Raw genomic sequence first — 17,242 nt, 5'->3', positions numbered from 1 at the left:
AGCATACAAACCAATGATGTTGCTCCCCCTACTTGTTTCCTGTTCTTGTAACAGAAATATAGTGTTTAGCTGATATTAGTGTGAAAAGAATGCTTCATCAAAATACATTTTTGAAGGAAGCTGTTTTTTAATTAAGCCATAAAGAGGAAATCTCATTTCAAAAAAGTTGTTTTAACTGACAATGTTTTTATGCATTGGTGCAATATTATTTTTTAATCTTACATTTGTTAGTTTGTATATATAACGTTTCTAATTTGTTTCTGTGCAAAATTGGTGTCTAGAAGAAACAAACAAATCTACTAAGGAAGATTTAAGGCCCGTGCATCCTCTACTAAGAGTGATAGAACCTCCTCCGCAGTCTTCTGAACCTACTAAAGTGAAAGAAGAAATTAAGAAAAAGGGAACTGGAAATTGTTCAGAGAATGCAACAAGAGAAGCTGGGCCTGAGGGATTTGTAAGTAACAGGTTTATTCCACTTAATTTGAATAAGATATCATACAGCTAAGGTATTTGAACAATTATTATACAACCAATACATATTTTCATGTTGTTATAACATTTTACTGGCTAGAATTCTCTTATATTAAGTATCAGTATGCAAGTAATTTTTCAGTGTATCCAATGATCTAATTTGCAGAAAGCTACAATTCAGTATAAACTGGACCCTGAGATCCCAACCTTGGAATAGAATTCATTTTCCAGGAGTTTATTGCCATTCTTCTAACAATTTCTTAGTAGTATCTGTGTGTATGATGTAATATGGACAATTGAGTTAAGCACCTTAACTCAAATTCATTAGTTTTGTTAGACCGATAATTCTAGAGCCAAATATCTAGGTATGAATTAGGTGAACTCCATATCCCTTCATTTATAAATATATAACTGGTACACTCTGAAATGAGTTTTCTAGTAAATTTGTCTTTTAAACAATTCCAGAATTTATCAGAGCTTGAACCGCACCACCTCAGACAACGAGAAGACTATTTAAAACAGAAGCGAGATACATTGATGGCTATGAAGGAGTCAAGAAATAATCTACCAACACCAAATATAGATCAGAAAGAAGAGGCATTATCTTCTAAAGAGGTGAAAGATGAACACTTTAATCAGCATGACTAATCTTGTTTAGAAAAATCACAGACCACTTCAATGAAGATATGGATATTGCAGCTGAATATTAAAACAGGACAAAAGAACAAGGAAAAAGTGGTAGAATTTAATGGCAGAACAAACTCAGTTACAAGTTATTCATTGTGCAGAAATTAATTCTGCAATCTAAAATCAGTATAGCTAAGAAGCAGAAAGCTTAGTGATTGTGAGCATTAAATGCTTTTTCTACAATGGTAAATCTTCATAATAAACCCATGCTCTTTGTTCTTGTACATATTGTTAAACTGCTTCATTGCATGACAGTTTGCTCCTATCTGCTAGTGAGATGTGATTTTGCATACTGGTTCCCTGAAATGTTAGCTCCTTTTTTGCTAACACACGCAGAAAAATAACGTTCATGGTTAACACCACTAGCTTGAATTTTCTGAGAAGTGTTATTTTATAGAAGGGTTAAGTTTGATAAAAGACGGTTACTCACCTTTGTAACTGTTGTTCTTCGAGATGTGTTGCTCATATCCATTCCAATTAGGTGTGTGCACGCCGCGTGCATGATCGTCGGAGAAGTTTTCTACCCTAGCAACTACGGTAAAGAAAAGTTGCGTCGTCTTTCGGAATGGTTTAGTACGTTCAATATAGAAAGCAAGGGCCCTGCGCACATCCAAGGAGTGCATAGGCTGGTCTTGACGCGTGGTGTATGGCTTAGGATGGAAGACCGGGAGGAATATATCCTGGTTCACATGAAAAGCTGAAACCACCTTGGGAAGAAAGGCAGGGTGGGGGCGAAGCTGCACCTTGTCTTTATGGAAGACTGTATACGGAGGCTCAGACGTGAGCGTCCTGAGTTCAGAAACACGCCTCGCTGAAGTGATGGCTACGAGGAAGACTGTCTTCCAAGATAGGTAAAGGAGTGAGCAGGTAGCCAATGGCTCGAACGGGGGCCCTGTGAGCTTGGAGAGAACCAGGTTAAGATCCCACGCCGGAACGGGTTGGCGCTGTTGTGGGTACAGCCGGTCTAAGCCCTTGAGGAATCTGACAACCATCGGGTTAGAGAAGACCGAGGAAGCGTGTTCTCGATATAGCAGCCAGGTGAACTCTGATGATATCGCCAAGCCCTGCTGTCTCAGGGACAGGAGATACTCGAGTATGAGGGGAATAGACGCCTCCAGAGGGGGCGTTGCCCGCTGTTCGCACCAACAGGAGAACCGCTTCCACTTGGCTAAGTAGGTGGTCCGCGTAGAGGGCTTTCTACTTCCCAGCAGAATCCGTTGCACGGGATGTGAGCATTGCAGTTCTGTCCGATTCAGCCATGGAGCATCCACGCTGTAAGGTGGAGCGATTGCAGGTCAGGGTGACACAATTGACCGTGGTCCTGGGAGATCAAGTCTGGGCACAAAGGAAGACTGATTGGAGTCTGAATCGATAGCTCCAGAAGCGTGGTGTACCAGTGCTGTCTCAGCCAAGCTGGAGTGACTAGAATCATACGTGCCTGGTCTCTGCGTAGCTTGAGCAGTACCCTGTGGACCAGTGGGAACGGAGGGAAAGTGTAGAACAGCTGGCCCTTCCACATTAGAAGGAAGGCGTCGGAGAGGGAACCCGGAGATCACCCTTGAAGGGAGCAGAACTCGTGGCATTTCCTGTTGGCTCGAGATGCGAACAGGTCGACCTGGGGAAATCCCCACCTCTGGAAGATGGAATAGATGATGTCCAGGCGAATCGACCACTAGTGCATCTGGAAGGATCTGCTGAGACAGTCCGCCAGAGTGTTCTGGACTCCAGGGAGGAAGGATGCCATGAGATGTATCGAGTGGGCAATGCAGAACTCCCACAGGCGAATGGCCTCTTGGCATAGGGGAGACGACCAGGCTCCTCCTTGTTTGTTGATGTAGAACATGGCCGTGGTGTTGTCTGTGAGGACCAACACGCAGCGGCCATGCAGGAGACTTAGAAATGCCTGACAGGCTAGGCGTACTGCCATGAGCTCCCGAACATTGATGTGCAGAGCTAGTTGGGATGCGGTCCACAGGCCTTGGGTATGGTGCTCCCCGAGGTGAGCCCCCCAACCTAGAGATGAGGCATCCGTGACTAGGTGCAGGGAGGGCTGTGGGGCGTGAAACGGCATTCCTGCACAAACCGCCTTGTGATCCAGCCACCAGGTGAGAGAGGTCAAGACCGAGCTCGGAATCGAGACTACCATGCTCAGGCTGTCCCGAGAAGGGCAGTACACCGACGAGACCCAGGCCTGAAGCTGACGAAGCCGAAGTCTGGCATGTCTGGTTACGTAAGTGCAAGAGGCCATGTGACCCAACAGACCAAGACATGTCCTTACAGTGGTGATCGGGAAGGCCTGAAGTCCGCGGATGATGTTTGCGATGGCGTGAAACCGAGTGTCTGGCAGAAGAGCTTGGGCAAGTGTGGAGTCTAGGACTGCGCCGATAAACTCTATTCTCTGGGTTGGCTCCAGAGTGGACTTCTCTTCATTGAGTAGAATGCCTAAGTCTTGGAATGTTTGTAGTATTATGCTGACGTGCGCCCGAACCTGTTCCCTGGTACAGCCACGGACCAGCCAGTCTAGAATGGGAACACCTGTATCCTTTGCTGACGAAGGTATGCTGCCACGACGTCCATACATTTGGTGAACACTCTCGGAGCCGCGGACAGCCCGAAGGGAAGGACAGCAAATTTGTAGTGTACCTTGTTTACTACAAAACGAAGAAAGCACCTGTGCGGGGGATAGATCGCTATATGAAAACAAGCGTCCTTCATATCGAGGGTGGCGTACCAGTCTCCAGGATCCAGGGAAGGGATGATGGTCCTCAAGGAGACCATGCGGAACTTCAACTTTACTATGAATTTGTTGAGTCCGCGCAAGTCTAAGATGGGTCGCAGACCCCCTTTTGCTTTGGGGATCAGGAAGTAGCGGGAGTAAAACCCCTTGCCCCTTAACTCTGGGGGAACCTCCTCTATGGCCCCCATAGAGAGGAGCCCAGAAACCTCCTGTATAAGGAGATGCTTGTGAGAAGGGTCCCTGAAGAGGGACGGGGGGGGGGGGGGGGAAGGAGGGGAAGAAGAAAATTGGAGCGCATATCCCCTCTCCACCGTGCGAAGGACCCAACGGTCCGAAGTTATAAGGGACCAAGCACGGTGGAAACGGGAGAGGCAATCCCGAAAGGAAGGAAATGGATGTGGGTGGTGGCGGCAGGTACTCCATCCTCGGGCGCAGCTTCAAAAGTTTTGCCTAGAGCCTGAAGGTGGCCTAGGTGGGCCCTGATTCTGACCCTGCTGAGGGCCCGTCGAACTCTGTCTACCACCTCGTCCCCGCCGTCTGGGGAAGTCCCGTCTCGGACGAGGAGGAGGAGGGTAGAACCTCTGTGGCTGTGGCCTAAATGGCCTGCGTTGGGGTGCTGGGACATGCATCCCCAAGGAGCGCATCATGGTTCTCGAGTCCTTGAGGCTCTGTAACCTAGAGTCCGTCTTCTCCGAGAACAAGCCTTGGCCGTCAAACGGCAGATCTTGCAGGGTCTGCTGTAGTTCTGGTGGCAACCCCGAAACCTGGAGCCAGGAGACACGTTGCATGGCTATCCCTGACGCTATTGTCCTGGCTGCCGAGTCTGCAATGTCTAGGGAGGCCTGTAAGAAGGTTCTAGCCACCTTTTTTCCCTCATCCACCAGGGCCCCGAACTCCTCCCTTGAGTCCTGGGGGACCAACTCTTTAAATTTCCCCATGGAGTTCCATGACTTATAGTTATATCTGCTTAAAAGCGCCTGTTGGTTTGCGGCCCTAAGCTGCAGACCCCCCGCCAAATAAACCTTGCATCCAAACAAATCAAAGCTCTTGGCGTCCTTTGATTTGGGCGCTGCCGCCTGCTGGCCATGGCGCTCTCTGGCATTCACTGATGAGACTACCAGTGAACACGGTCGGGGATGTGTGTAGAGGTACTCATATTCTTTGGAAGGGACAAAGTACTTCCTCTCTACACCCTTGGCAGTGGGAGGGATGGAGGCCGGGGTTTGCCATATGGCTGTAGCGTTAGCCTGAATTGTTCTGATAATGGGTAATGCCACCCATGTTGGGGCATCCGAGGAAAGGATGCTCACCACCGGGTCCTGACTCCTCGGCCTGTAAGTCTATATTTCGTGCCACCCTACATAACAAATCCTGGTGGGCACGAAGATCTATAGGAGGTGGGCCTGTGGGTGTTGTACCCGCCACTGCTTCATCTGGAGAAGATGAGAAGGACACCTCGGGGGGTAAAGGACCTGCGCGGGGGTCTGGTTCCCTGGGGGGGGGGGGCGGGAAATGGTGGCCTCAGGAGCCCTGGGCTCAGAGTGAGCCGAGCGAGAGGTCGCTGCTGGGGCCCCTTGAGCCTAGTGATACGCCCAAGGGGTCCAGAAAGACCAATGCGTAGGGTCTTGTCGCAGGTTTTCTGCCCCCTCCTGCCAATGGCCCGAGTCGTCTGCAGCTTGACCCTGAGCAGGGTACGCTGAACGGGAGGCCCCTTCAGATGAGTGCGACGCCGATCTCGAGGGCCTGGGTGCAGATAATCCTCCCGATACGGTGTCTGCGCGGTGCCGGTGAACGGTACCGGGATTGAGACCGGTGCCGATGACCATGTCGGTACCGAGACCCGGACCTAGATCTGGATGACGAAGATAGTCTGTAACCTCGGTGCCGGGAGCGGCTTCGCGAATGTGAGTGGTGCTCATACTGGTGCTGAGAGCTGCGCCTTGACTCCGACCGGTACCGGTGCTCGGGTCGGTGCCGAGAAGAAGACCGGTGCCGGGAGGTAGATCTGTGCCGCGAGTACGACCGGCGCCGAGATGGGGATCGGTGCTGGGACTGCGAGCGGCGTCGGGACCTGCTCCGCGAACAGGAGCGGTGCCGTGAGTCCGCGCCCGGAGACGGCGGGCGTATCAGGGTAGGCTTGCCCCTGGACTGGACTGTACGAAGCGATGCTGCAGGTTGAGAAGGCGCCGGCTCGGTGAGTGCTATAAGGTCTCTCGCCATGGCGAACGTCTCTGGTGTGGAAGGGAGACAGGGCTCCACCACTTGACGAGGCGGTGAGCCAGTCCGCGCCGGACTCGACGGTGCTGATGGTCCTTGCACCCTCTGGCGTTCGGGAGCCGGGCGCGGCTCTACCCCCGCAGGGGGAGCTGGTGCCTGAAGGACAGCAGCGTCCTGAGTCTTACGGGGCCTTTTATGTCCCGGAGACAGGGACCGGCGCCGAGGGGCTTGAGGTGGACGCGGTGCCGAGGGAGGACGGTGCCGAGGTGCCTTCCCCGCGTCTGCCTGTGGTGCAGTACCGGACGGTGCCGCTGGGGCGCTACGCACCGAGGTGCTCGGTGCTGGAACCTGGCGCGCCGAAGGAGGATCCGGGCTAAGTGCTGCCTCCATGAGGAGCTGCTTAAGTCTGAAGTCCTGCTCCTTTTTTGTCCTTGGCTTGAAAGCCTTGCAAATCCTGCACTTGTCCATTTGGTGAGACTCCCCTAAGCACTTCAGACAAGAGTCATGGGGGTCTCCCATTGGCATAGTCCTAGCACATGTTGCGCACGGCTTAAAACCGGGAGCCTTGGGCATGAACCCGGCTGTGCACCTGGGGGGGAAAAAGGGGGGCAATAGCCCCCTTAACCCCCGCTAATTTACGAAAACTATTTATAACTATTAACCACAACTAATCTAAAGAACACAACTAACAACTATCTACAATAAACAACGGGTAAGCTAGGAGAGTGGAGGACAGCTATGCCGCGCTCCACAGTTCCAACGACCATCACGGGCGGTAAGAAGGAACTGAGGGGGCGCTGGGTCGGCTGCGGTATATATTCAGCACCATGAAGGCGCCACTCCAGGGGGCTCCACAGCCGACCCACCGGGTGTTGCTAGGGTAGAAAACTTCGACGATCGTGCACGCGGTGCGCACACACCTAATTGGAATCGATATGAGCTAGCACTCGAAGAACTTCCTTTCTTTCGAGACTTTGTAAAGTGTTTTTCTTGTATTTCAAGTGAGGAAATGCTCTATAGCCTCAGCTACTGGTGGAGGAGGCAGCAGTATTAAGGCAAGGAGGCCTGAAGTTTGGGTGCTACTACCATCTTTTTGCCTTGCACAAAATCTAGGCTTTTGTGCTGAAAGCAATCTTCCTGTGAGAGAGTTAGGACGATGGAAAAGCAAAATGATCTCTTCATAACTGGTATATTCTTGATGGCTCTAATCTCTCCTGTCAATAGACAGTTGTAGTGGTGACCTGGAAAATTCACTACTGTAGCCTATCATTCTCTTGAAGAGGCAGGAATGTGCATTGCCCATTTAGCACAATACAAAGTAGACCAAACTGCCTATGAATAGCAACATCACCATCCAAGAGAATGAATGTTTCCTTTGTGATTTTTTTTTTAAATTTAAAATACAGACAAGACCAGTTGGTCCCTTATGAAGGGGGAATGAGTACTGTGAATTTGTAGGGGAACTGAAGAGATTAAGATGCCAGAACACTTGTTTTTGCTGTTTGCTGCTGTGTCCGAGCAGAGAAGGATTGAAACCTTCATTTCTGGATTAGGGATTTTAAATTTACATAAATTAAACCTCAGGCTTCCTTCCTAGGGCATCTGATCCATAAGTATTCAGCAATGAGTTCCATGGGATTTTTAAAAATTACTTAGTTCTGTAAGTAAGAACAGCATCAGATGTACACTGCCTCTGATAAAATAAATTATCAGTTATTATTAGCTGGGGTCAGTCCCTGCTGTGTGGTAAAAGTAGCACACTTAGAGTATATCTACACTGCAATTAGACACCCCTTAGCCCAAACCCTGAGAGCCTGAGTCAAGTGGCATGGGCCAACCAAGGCTTTTTTATTGCAGTGTAGGTGCTAATATATTGCATTAGCTTTTGTCTTCTGCAGCAACTGTTAATGGCCATTTTCAGACAGGAAACTGGCCTAAAAGGACCACATGTCCGTTCTGGTACAGCAATTCCTATATTTCTAAGACATTTACTTCATCCTGTCATAATCAGATACTAGAAGTTGCCTTGCAAAAAGAGATCTGTGTCCCACTTGAATGCACACAACCTGAGTTATTTAGTGGTGTAAGGATGGTTGAAAGAAGGAAATCACTGCAGTGTGATTCAGCAGAGACTTAAGGATAAAGTTTAGAAAACTCCTAAAAGTAGGACAGAGAAGTTAATCTGATGAGACCAATGATGCCTGACATCAAAACAGCATGTCTCCCTTACATGTAAGCATTGATGCTCACAGTTCAATAAACAAGATGGAATTCAGTACTCTCTGTACAGCTGCTTGATTAGACATATTGGTGGGAGTTAAAGAATCCATAACCATGTTTATTCCTAAACTAGGACCATAGTATTGGTCAGTGTGTGCTGTATTTCTAAGTTTGTCAATAGAAGACCATTTGAAAGCAATCTGCCCCATTTGTTTCTCTAACTTTTTGGAAACACATCCCCTGAAGAGCAGAAAGCAGGAAAACTTTTTTCCTCTAATTGGAACTGGTGACAGGTTCTAGTGAACCTGGTGTGGACCCCATCCTCCAAGACAACAGCAAGCACTGTAAGTCTGTGTAGTTCTTTGAGAAAACTCAAAGATAATATCCTTGCAGTATTACAATAGAATCTAATTTAGGATTATACAATACTCCAGGCAATGACTCAGATACAGGGAGGTGGAGATGAGCTCAGCGTGGGAAGATTTCAAGAAGTAAGCTAAGGAATTTATAGGTAGACCCAGAATAAAATGGAAGCATTTCCTCTAAGTGGTTACTGAACAAGGGTCCTGAAGCCTTGCTTTCCCTCCCTCTTGCTAGACATACCCTACCAGAACAAGAAACTGGAATAAAAAAAGGGTATTGGAGCCAGGTGCCAGGATCAGTCCCAAAATATAGAGAGGAAATTTGGTCAAAAATTAAAGTCAGAAAAAACATTTCCAACCTACTTTTCTGATAGTTCATCTTTAGGGTTTAGTATATTGACATTTGTCATACAAATGGAAGATTTGATCTGCACTGACGTGATAAGCACGAAAAAATATTTTGATGACTGTCTTCCCTGTCAGAGGTGGTCAGGGAAATTCTAATTCTTATCAAAGGGCACTTTTGAAAAAAATGTGTGTGACATTAATGGAAATTACATCTTGATGGGGGAAACTGTAAATATATATGTGTAGCTAAGCTCCAGTATCCAGCCTACAGCTCTGAAAGGTGACTTTCAAAACTGAGTTTGTCATTTTTTTCCAACTTATGAGACTTGTGGTCCATGAAGATCCACTTTTGCTGTATTTATTCTTGGCAGTGTTTATTTATTTATTTATTTTTAAATTTAAACTATTGACTGACTTCTCATGGGAAAACCTCTCTGAGAGGGACTTAAGCTTCACTTGATGCTGATATCACTACTATTTGCATATGAAGCACAAACTGCAGTGCCTGCTCTGCTAACTCATTAACTGACTAAAAGTAAAGCTGTTACATTTTCGTACATGGGAGGGAAACATGCCCCCCACCCAGACTCCCACCCCAAGAGCAGTTTAGAGTAATGTGTGGTACTAGGTCACAGAAAATGAATTTATATGGGCTTTTGAGATCAAAGATGTGTTTCCAAAAGACAAACTTCAGGGAAAAATAAGACATAAAAGTTGTTAAACATATCGAGAGGACTTAAACATATGCTAATGTGGTCTAATAGAAACAAGATTTGCAAGGCCACATGAAGGGAAAATATGGGAAACAATGCAGATCTAAATAAAGCAGTACTGTATGACCTTATACAGCAACTGTGCCAGAGACTGACGAATCAATACTATGGGGCTCACGCAGAATTGAGCCCATTGAGATATTCTTGGAGTGGTACATAACCAACTTTGGAGAGTGTCTGTGAAAGAAAACAGTACCTCCCCTCACTCACCCACCCTCCACTAGACTTCTTTGCCAAAAATAATACCCTAGTCACTAAAAGATTTTGGGAAGTTCTCTCCTAGCAGGATTTAAGTGCTAGTGTAGTCATAAAAGCATCATGGTGTTCTCTGAATCACTTCCATGTTAAACTAAATATTAGAAAAAATTTCTAAAAAAGGCAAGTACTGCAAACACCACCTCTAATTGGTTTTGCTACTAGTCTCTTGTATCGCACCAGTAACATAGACTCTGCAATAAGAATTTCAATGACAATTGCACTGATTTCTGAGAGTACAATTCACCTAACACTTCTGTAGCAGTATTGGCTCTGTGGTGCTAAGCACAGAGATAACTGCTTATTAGAGATAAGCAGACATGGTAAGGTACCATTACTACACAATGACTTGTCAGGATTAAAAGCTGATTTAACTGATAGTAAAGGAAGTCATCATAACTTGCTGCAGATCAAAGTAAACAGGGGGTATAAGTCAGTCTTATAAAGACCTTTCTAAATTATTTTAATTTAAAAAAAATTGTGAGAGTTTTATTATATTTGGAAGATTGGATTGCCTTGTCTCTCAGCTCTGCCCCTCTAAAGAGTTAAGGAGCAGCGCTGACTGACTTCAAAGGAAATCTAGGCCTCCTCCAGGAGGATTATTACATTACAGTAAGGGGAGGGCAGAGCCATACACGCTCAGGGAAACAGAATCCTTCTCCCCAAACTGTTAAAATACTTTTATATATTTGATAGAGAATAATGGGTTTGAGGGATCAGGTACCACAGCATGGCAAGGTCAGAATCACTAATATTCAGGGTCCAGCTCGTTTGATGCTAAGCCTCCAACGGTAATCAACACCAAATACTTCAGAGGAAGGAAGCGAGTACGCTGAATGTTTACACTATTAATGATTATTGTGATTTATGGGGAAGAGGGAGTTACTTTCTTCAGAGCTTAATATGGAATGTTATCACTATCATTGTCTTAAAAGAGTAAATATTGAGTTAAGTACACAGCTATGTGCCAGAAAGCCCCACTAAATAGCTGCTTGAGCTACTACAAACATGTGTTAGCCTTCAAGTCCCCCCCACCCCAGACTCCTCCTGTTTGAAGATATCACACAATGCATCATGTTGACATCAACACTGGTTACAGTGAATTAGCATTTAATGCTGTACAATGGGATAGCTTCAGCAAAGCTGGAGTTTCCAAGTTGACTTGAGGGAGGTGCAAAACAGCTTACAAATTATTTCAGTACCATAAGATCCCATATTCTGGTAATGTAAGAAGATATCTGCAGATGTGTACTAAAGAATTTTTATTATTGCTTTGTAATTCACCTTTACATGCCACTAAGCTATACAAATTTTGTTGGTCACAAAACTAATATGTGTTAGGATCTGGCTGAGGAACATGGGGTACATCATGCTCTCCTTTGTGCTTGGACAGTGTGTTGTCCCCAGGTGTAAATTACAGCAAGTATCATAGAAGATTAGAGTTGGAAGATCCCTCAGGAGGTCATCTAGTCTAACGCCCTGCTCAAAGCAGGACCAACCCCAACTAAATCATCCCAGCCAGGGCTTTGTCAAGCTGGGCCTTAAAAACCTCTAAGGATGGAGATTCACCACCTCCCTAGGTAACCCATTCCAGTGCTTCACCATTCCATTAGTGAAATGGTTTTTCCTGATATCCAACCTAGACCTCCCCCACCGCAACTTGAGACCATTGCTCCTTGTTCTGTCATCTGCCACCGCTGAGAACAGCCAAGCTCCATCCTCTTTGGAACCCCCCTTCAGGTAGTTGAAGGCTACTAGCAACTCCCTCCTCACTCTTCTCTAAACAAGCCCAATTCCCTCAGCCACTCTTTGTCAGTCATGTGCCCCAGCCCCCTTATTTTCATTGCCCTCTGCTAGACTCTCTCCAACTTCTCCACATCCTTTCTGTAGTGGGGGCCCCAAAACTGGGCACAATACCCCAGATGTGGCCTCACCAGTGTCAAATAGAGGGGAATAATCATTTTCCTCAATCTGCTAGCAATGCTTCTACTAATGCAGCCCAATATGCTGTTAGTCTTCTTGGGAACAGGGGCACGCTGCTGACTCATATTCAGCTTCTCATCCACTGTAATCCCCAGGTCCTTTTCTGCAGAACTGCTGCTTAGCCAGTTGGTCCCCAGCCTGTAGCAGTGTATGGGAGTCTGCCGTCCTAAGTGCACTCGTCCTTGTTGAACCTCAGCCGATTTCTTTTGGCCCAAACCTCCAATTTGTCTAGGTCTATCGAACCTATACCATTGTTATCAGCCATCCTGAGCTTTGGGAAGCTGCCAAGATTGCAATTTTTGCAAGTAATTTCCATTTCAATATTATTTAATTCTGAGTTCTAGAGAAAAAAAATCTCTATTCATTGTTTATGGTCTGAATTGACTTAAAAAAAATCTACTGAAACTTTATAGTATTGGAAGTCAGAATTTTCTATGCAGTCAGAGAGGTTATACTGTAACATAATAATTTTAATTTTGTTTTTAGGAAATGTCAGAAGAGGAGAAGCAAAGACTACTGCTAAAGAGGAGAATGCTTGCAGCAAAACTTAAAGAAGAAGTTATTAACAAGCGCTAAGTTTCAAGAATCTCATTGTAAAAATACTTGTGGACAAGAATTGAATCTCTTTTAGAATAAATTATTTAACCATAAACTGCTTGCTTTCAAACACAGTATACTGTTGATTTTCCACAAGACATGAGCAACTCATTTATTCATATACATAATATTTAAAACTAAATTGCATCCACAGTAGTAAAAACTTGATTTCACACACTAACCCAGTGGGCCAAGATTTTCTGAAGTGCTGACTTCTCTGGCATCTGCTAGATGCATAGCACTTTAGAAAATCAGGCTACCTATTTAGGTAGCACCTAATAATTATGATGTATTTTATTACCATAACACCTAGGAACCCTAGCCATGAACCACATTGCCCTTGTGCAGTAAGGACTTAGGATCCTACCTTTAGGCACCTGTTTTTTTTAAAAGCTTTGCCATAGCCACTTATTTAAAATTACACCTTTGTTCTATTTAATATATAAAAAATTCAAACACCTCTACATGTCGATGGCTACTTCCTTTTTTCAAAACACATACTAGAAATGTTCATAGCTTGGAAAACACCATCTACAGAATTCTTAAACCAGTTCTCTAACAGAGATAAAAATACAGAACTTGGTTCTTTTCCTTTTATTAGTCTGTCAAAGAAACATTACCCCTTTCAAGTGTCAAATATAATAAAGTCTAAACAGGGAAACACCATCTTGAGAGTTTTGTTTGAGACACAGGAAATGAAGATGAAGCTTCTGAAGTCATGAGAAAAACTTCATACTAACACTAGATTGTTATTGTTTTTATAAATCTTTTGGGCCAATTTAACAGTAACTAAGCCTGTGTTTTGTGGCAAAGTACAACTTTTAAAAGTAAACATTTGTTGTCTTGGTTAAATAAAATGTGAAAGCACTTATGAGCTAGTCCCATAATTCAAAATTTTGAAAACAAATTTTTTGCCATTTTGTTCACTACAATTCACTACTGTCTGGTCATAAATCCTGCTTAGAACATTTATCTCAGCAAAGAGGCTGTAATCTGTAAGGTTTCATCACTAACAATGTTTGATTGGCGCAATAACTGAGTAAAAAACCACCCAACCAATCAAAATTTCATGTAACTTTTTATTAAAATAGTATTTATAACTGATACATGTTGGCAGATGTAATTTTTTTTTTTTTTTAAATCTGTAGTGGAGGGGCCCCAGGCATTAGAATGTATCTGTCCCCTAGCAGAATGCAGACAGCATATAGTAAGTCATAGATAAAGGAATCTTTGCCTGAGGCAGGTGACCCTGGATGCTAGCCAGTTTGAGTGGGAGCTCCATATGTCACACTCCAAAGGGGGTTTAAAAAGTTTGATAAAAATGTTCAGACCTTAAGGTGACATCAAATGTCTCTTCATATAGTTTTATTCTTCTAGAGTAACTATAAAAATTCACAACATTCACATATTTGCTATAGAATAAAGGCTCATGAGCTGGTCTGAATGTATCCTTAAAGCTCTTGGCAGTTCTTCAGAAAGGAAAAGTTACAGGGGGGAAAAAATGAAAAATCAACACTTTTTAAATCAAAGAACTTTGTTTAGGGTAATTTTTATTAGAAAAAAATTGGATTGCGGTCAGGTGATGTTTTCAGCCTCTGAAGGGGAAAGGCACACTCTGCATCACTTTGGAGCCTTCTTAGTGATAACTATAAATTTGTAGGAAATTGTCATCTTTAAGCATGGAGAGACACGACTTGTCAGGAAAAAAGAAAATTGAGATCTGGAGAGCAAGCACATGATGATGATATTCCAATCACACTTGAACCAGCTTCCCTACTCACTGCCTTTGAGTTGGAGGCTAAGAGGAGAGGCCACATTCTTGATTGCCTGGAGCCCATAAGGGGCAACAATAATTCCCTCAGATCCACCCGCATTAACTGTCATCAATCAGAATGTTTTGTATCTAGCTTACTGGTTGATAAGAACTCCTGCATTCTGGTTGGTATTTGATCTAGTGGTATATAATTTTTTTTTAAAACTGCATGAATAGTTTGTCTTATTAAAGAATACTTTAAAATGGCCACGTTCCAAAATTATGAGTTAACTTACCATGTACAACAAACCAAACAAAAGCAATAATTATGGAATTACAGGGTCACATTTTAATTCCTGAATGTTACAGTTCAGCATTTATATCACCACATGTATACAAATGGTGTAAAACAAGTACTGTGGTATTTTAATACAAAATAAACTTCTGTTTTATGGAAAAAACTATACTTCATATCTACACAGACAGTCCATATTTTCCAAACAATAGCTAAAATTAAAATTAACTACAAAATCTCCAAAACAGGTAAACCTGTTTCAGTTTAAACTATTCCAGGAGAAATGGACCCATAACACATATTACAAGAGTGATCTATGTGGTGGTTTGCAGCTGGTTTCATAGTTTAGCATCTCTGACACATTAATTGTAGTTTGGTGGGGTTTTTTCCCCTCACTTCAGCATGATCTCAGATCATATAGGGGCAACTAACATTAAAATATTTACAGTTCACTTGCTGCTCTTTGAAAATAAAACCTCTTAAACGGTTTACCTCCATCAATTTACCTGTTTTTTTTTTTTTTGGTTGCAATTAGTTTACCTTCATGGAATGTGCTTTTACTCTTTAAAAAGCAGCTTTCGTATTACACACAGGTTCAGATGCTGAATGTTGATTCTGCCTCAAACAGACGGGTATATTGTTAGTAATAATTCCATCTTGGTCCAAAATGGCTTCTGGGTGTTAAATGCCACTTTTCAAAACCTTTGTTAGTGTTTCTTATTACCACCTCAATTACACAATTTAAACCTACAAATGCAAAAACGCACCTGCTGCTCAAGGACGAGAGCTTCACTAATAAAACAGAAAGTGACTCAATTCAGTATCTTCTATCACCTGAAAAACTGCTAGCTGTACTTAGTGTGTAGTTTAAAGTACTAGTTTATTGATGCTAGCAGTTTCTGGAGATCTTTTTGGAAGCTACCAATCCTTGGCATAGATATTGCTGGATATCCAATTTAAAAAAACAATCAAATTAACTGACCTGTCCATTATCCAGCTTGCTTTTTTTCCTCTCCTCTTCAAAATGTGAGTTGAAAAGTTCATGTTTTTTACAACTCAACATGCACTGTTATTCCAGAAGCTCCCCACTCCATTTGTCAGACATTTTATTAAATTTGCAACTAATGGTCCCAAAATCTGAATTTATTTTTATGGAAATAGAATTATTTTCCCTTCATTTTTTTTAAAAAAAGAGGCAATTGCTAAAAGAACAAAATGGACAGCACCATTACAAAATTAAGATTACTGGGTTTACAACTGAAGCTTTACATTTTTTTTCTAGGTCTGTTACACACTGGAGAAACCCTGCAATATTAAAAGTTGTTAACCACACCTTCCTCCCTCCCAGTACCCTCCCCAAACCTGAGACTTTCCTTGCTGAGAAGCTGTCATCCAGGTTCTGATTACTAACCCTCCCCCACCCCTCCCAACTGAATGGCAGACTCCTTATTTTACTAGAAAGAGATTAAGTTCCTTGGAAGCCTGATGTTTGCAGAACTAAACCTTTCTCACTGATATACTGAGTTTCTTTTGCTACTCCTTGTATTATCTTATATATTCAAGGGAGAAAGCTTTCTGATTCAGACTCTTTAGCTCTTCGATCAGTTGCAGCATTTAAGACCTCATAATATACATTTATTTCAATGTTTTTATGAACCAAGACGAGGTCTTTTCCTTGGGGATGTCTCCTCTTCTTCCTCTTCCTCTTCATCATCTGGATAATCCACTAGGCCAACTAGACTTCCCTGCTGATTTTAAAGAAAGAAAACCTCACATTTGAAAAAATTCATCTCCCAGAAATGCACAGCTGTAATGAAAATACCAAATCCCCCTTGATCAGCTGTCTAGGACAAAGCTTCAGAAGATTAGTGTATTAGGATGGCATGCAGTAGGTTTACAGACTTCCAATTACAATAAAAAAAAAGCTTACAGAGTGTCTGGGCATATGAAACAGAAAATGATAAGATGTCTAACACTCATTTGTTGAGAAAAGTTGTCACCAATGAGGTACTTGGACCCAGGCTGACCTATAATGTAAATCTTGCAATGTATCAAGGTAAGATTATGTTTTCTGTATAAAATCAAGGAAAATACTAGTATTGAAAACTGGTTTTCCACTGTGAATTTAAACGGTCTCACACTATTTAAAAATCTTTAATCCTATTATCTTTTATGAGTGTCCATTATTTCCTTCTTAGAGACCTGAGGATCCCCTTCTCACCCTTCAATCCAATTCATACTTCTCCCTTTTTAAAAGCCATATAAACAGTGATTTATCCTCTAGGCTGAGGGTCTGATGAGTTCCCATTTTAAAAATACTCCTCTTCCTCCACTTAAGTGAAACTGGTGAAAAGGACACTACTATTTGCAGCAAGAGCTTGGGGATAAGGTAGTAAGTTGACTAGAGATTAACCACTGGTCTCTCACTGTAATATGAGTCTTCAACTAAGTACCAACCAAGTCCTCTGTGTGTCTGCTTAAAGGCATTAGCATGAATTCCATAACTGTGGTTCCATCGATATAGACAGTTCAGAGGAAACAGAG

The 17,242-nt window shown here is 43.5% G+C and overlaps 2 protein-coding genes across 6 annotated transcripts in view; one reads left to right on the top strand and one right to left on the bottom strand.

Moving 5' to 3' along the window:
• Positions 1–12,705, top strand: part of CFAP36 (cilia and flagella associated protein 36) — a 133,885-nt gene extending 121,180 nt beyond the window's left edge. Inside the window, exons 8-10 of the mRNA XM_034764305.1 lie at positions 282–454; positions 937–1,086; positions 12,540–12,705. Coding sequence (XP_034620196.1) covers positions 282–454; positions 937–1,086; positions 12,540–12,629 — 413 coding nt within the window. The 3' untranslated portion in view covers positions 12,630–12,705. The remainder of the gene's footprint in view (positions 1–281; positions 455–936; positions 1,087–12,539) is intronic.
• The window catches only part of PPP4R3B (protein phosphatase 4 regulatory subunit 3B), a 123,974-nt gene that overhangs the window by 33,581 nt on the left and 73,151 nt on the right, over positions 1–17,242 (bottom strand). For 2 of the 5 annotated variants that reach the window (XM_034764300.1, XM_034764303.1), the window contains exon 16: positions 13,716–16,443. The exons of 1 other annotated variant lie outside the window; for it this stretch is intronic. In XM_034764300.1, the coding sequence (XP_034620191.1) occupies positions 16,348–16,443 (96 nt within the window). In that variant the 3' untranslated portion in view covers positions 13,716–16,347. Of the gene's footprint in view, positions 1–13,715; positions 16,447–17,242 lie in introns of those variants that run through there. 2 more of the 5 variants (XM_034764299.1, XM_034764301.1) reach the window with 1 other exon arrangement.

The sequence above is a fragment of the Trachemys scripta genome, chromosome 3, assembly GCF_013100865.1.
Source record: "Trachemys scripta elegans isolate TJP31775 chromosome 3, CAS_Tse_1.0, whole genome shotgun sequence".
NCBI classification, from domain to species: Eukaryota; Metazoa; Chordata; order Testudines; family Emydidae; genus Trachemys; species Trachemys scripta.
This window is presented reverse-complemented; position numbering and strand designations above follow the sequence as displayed.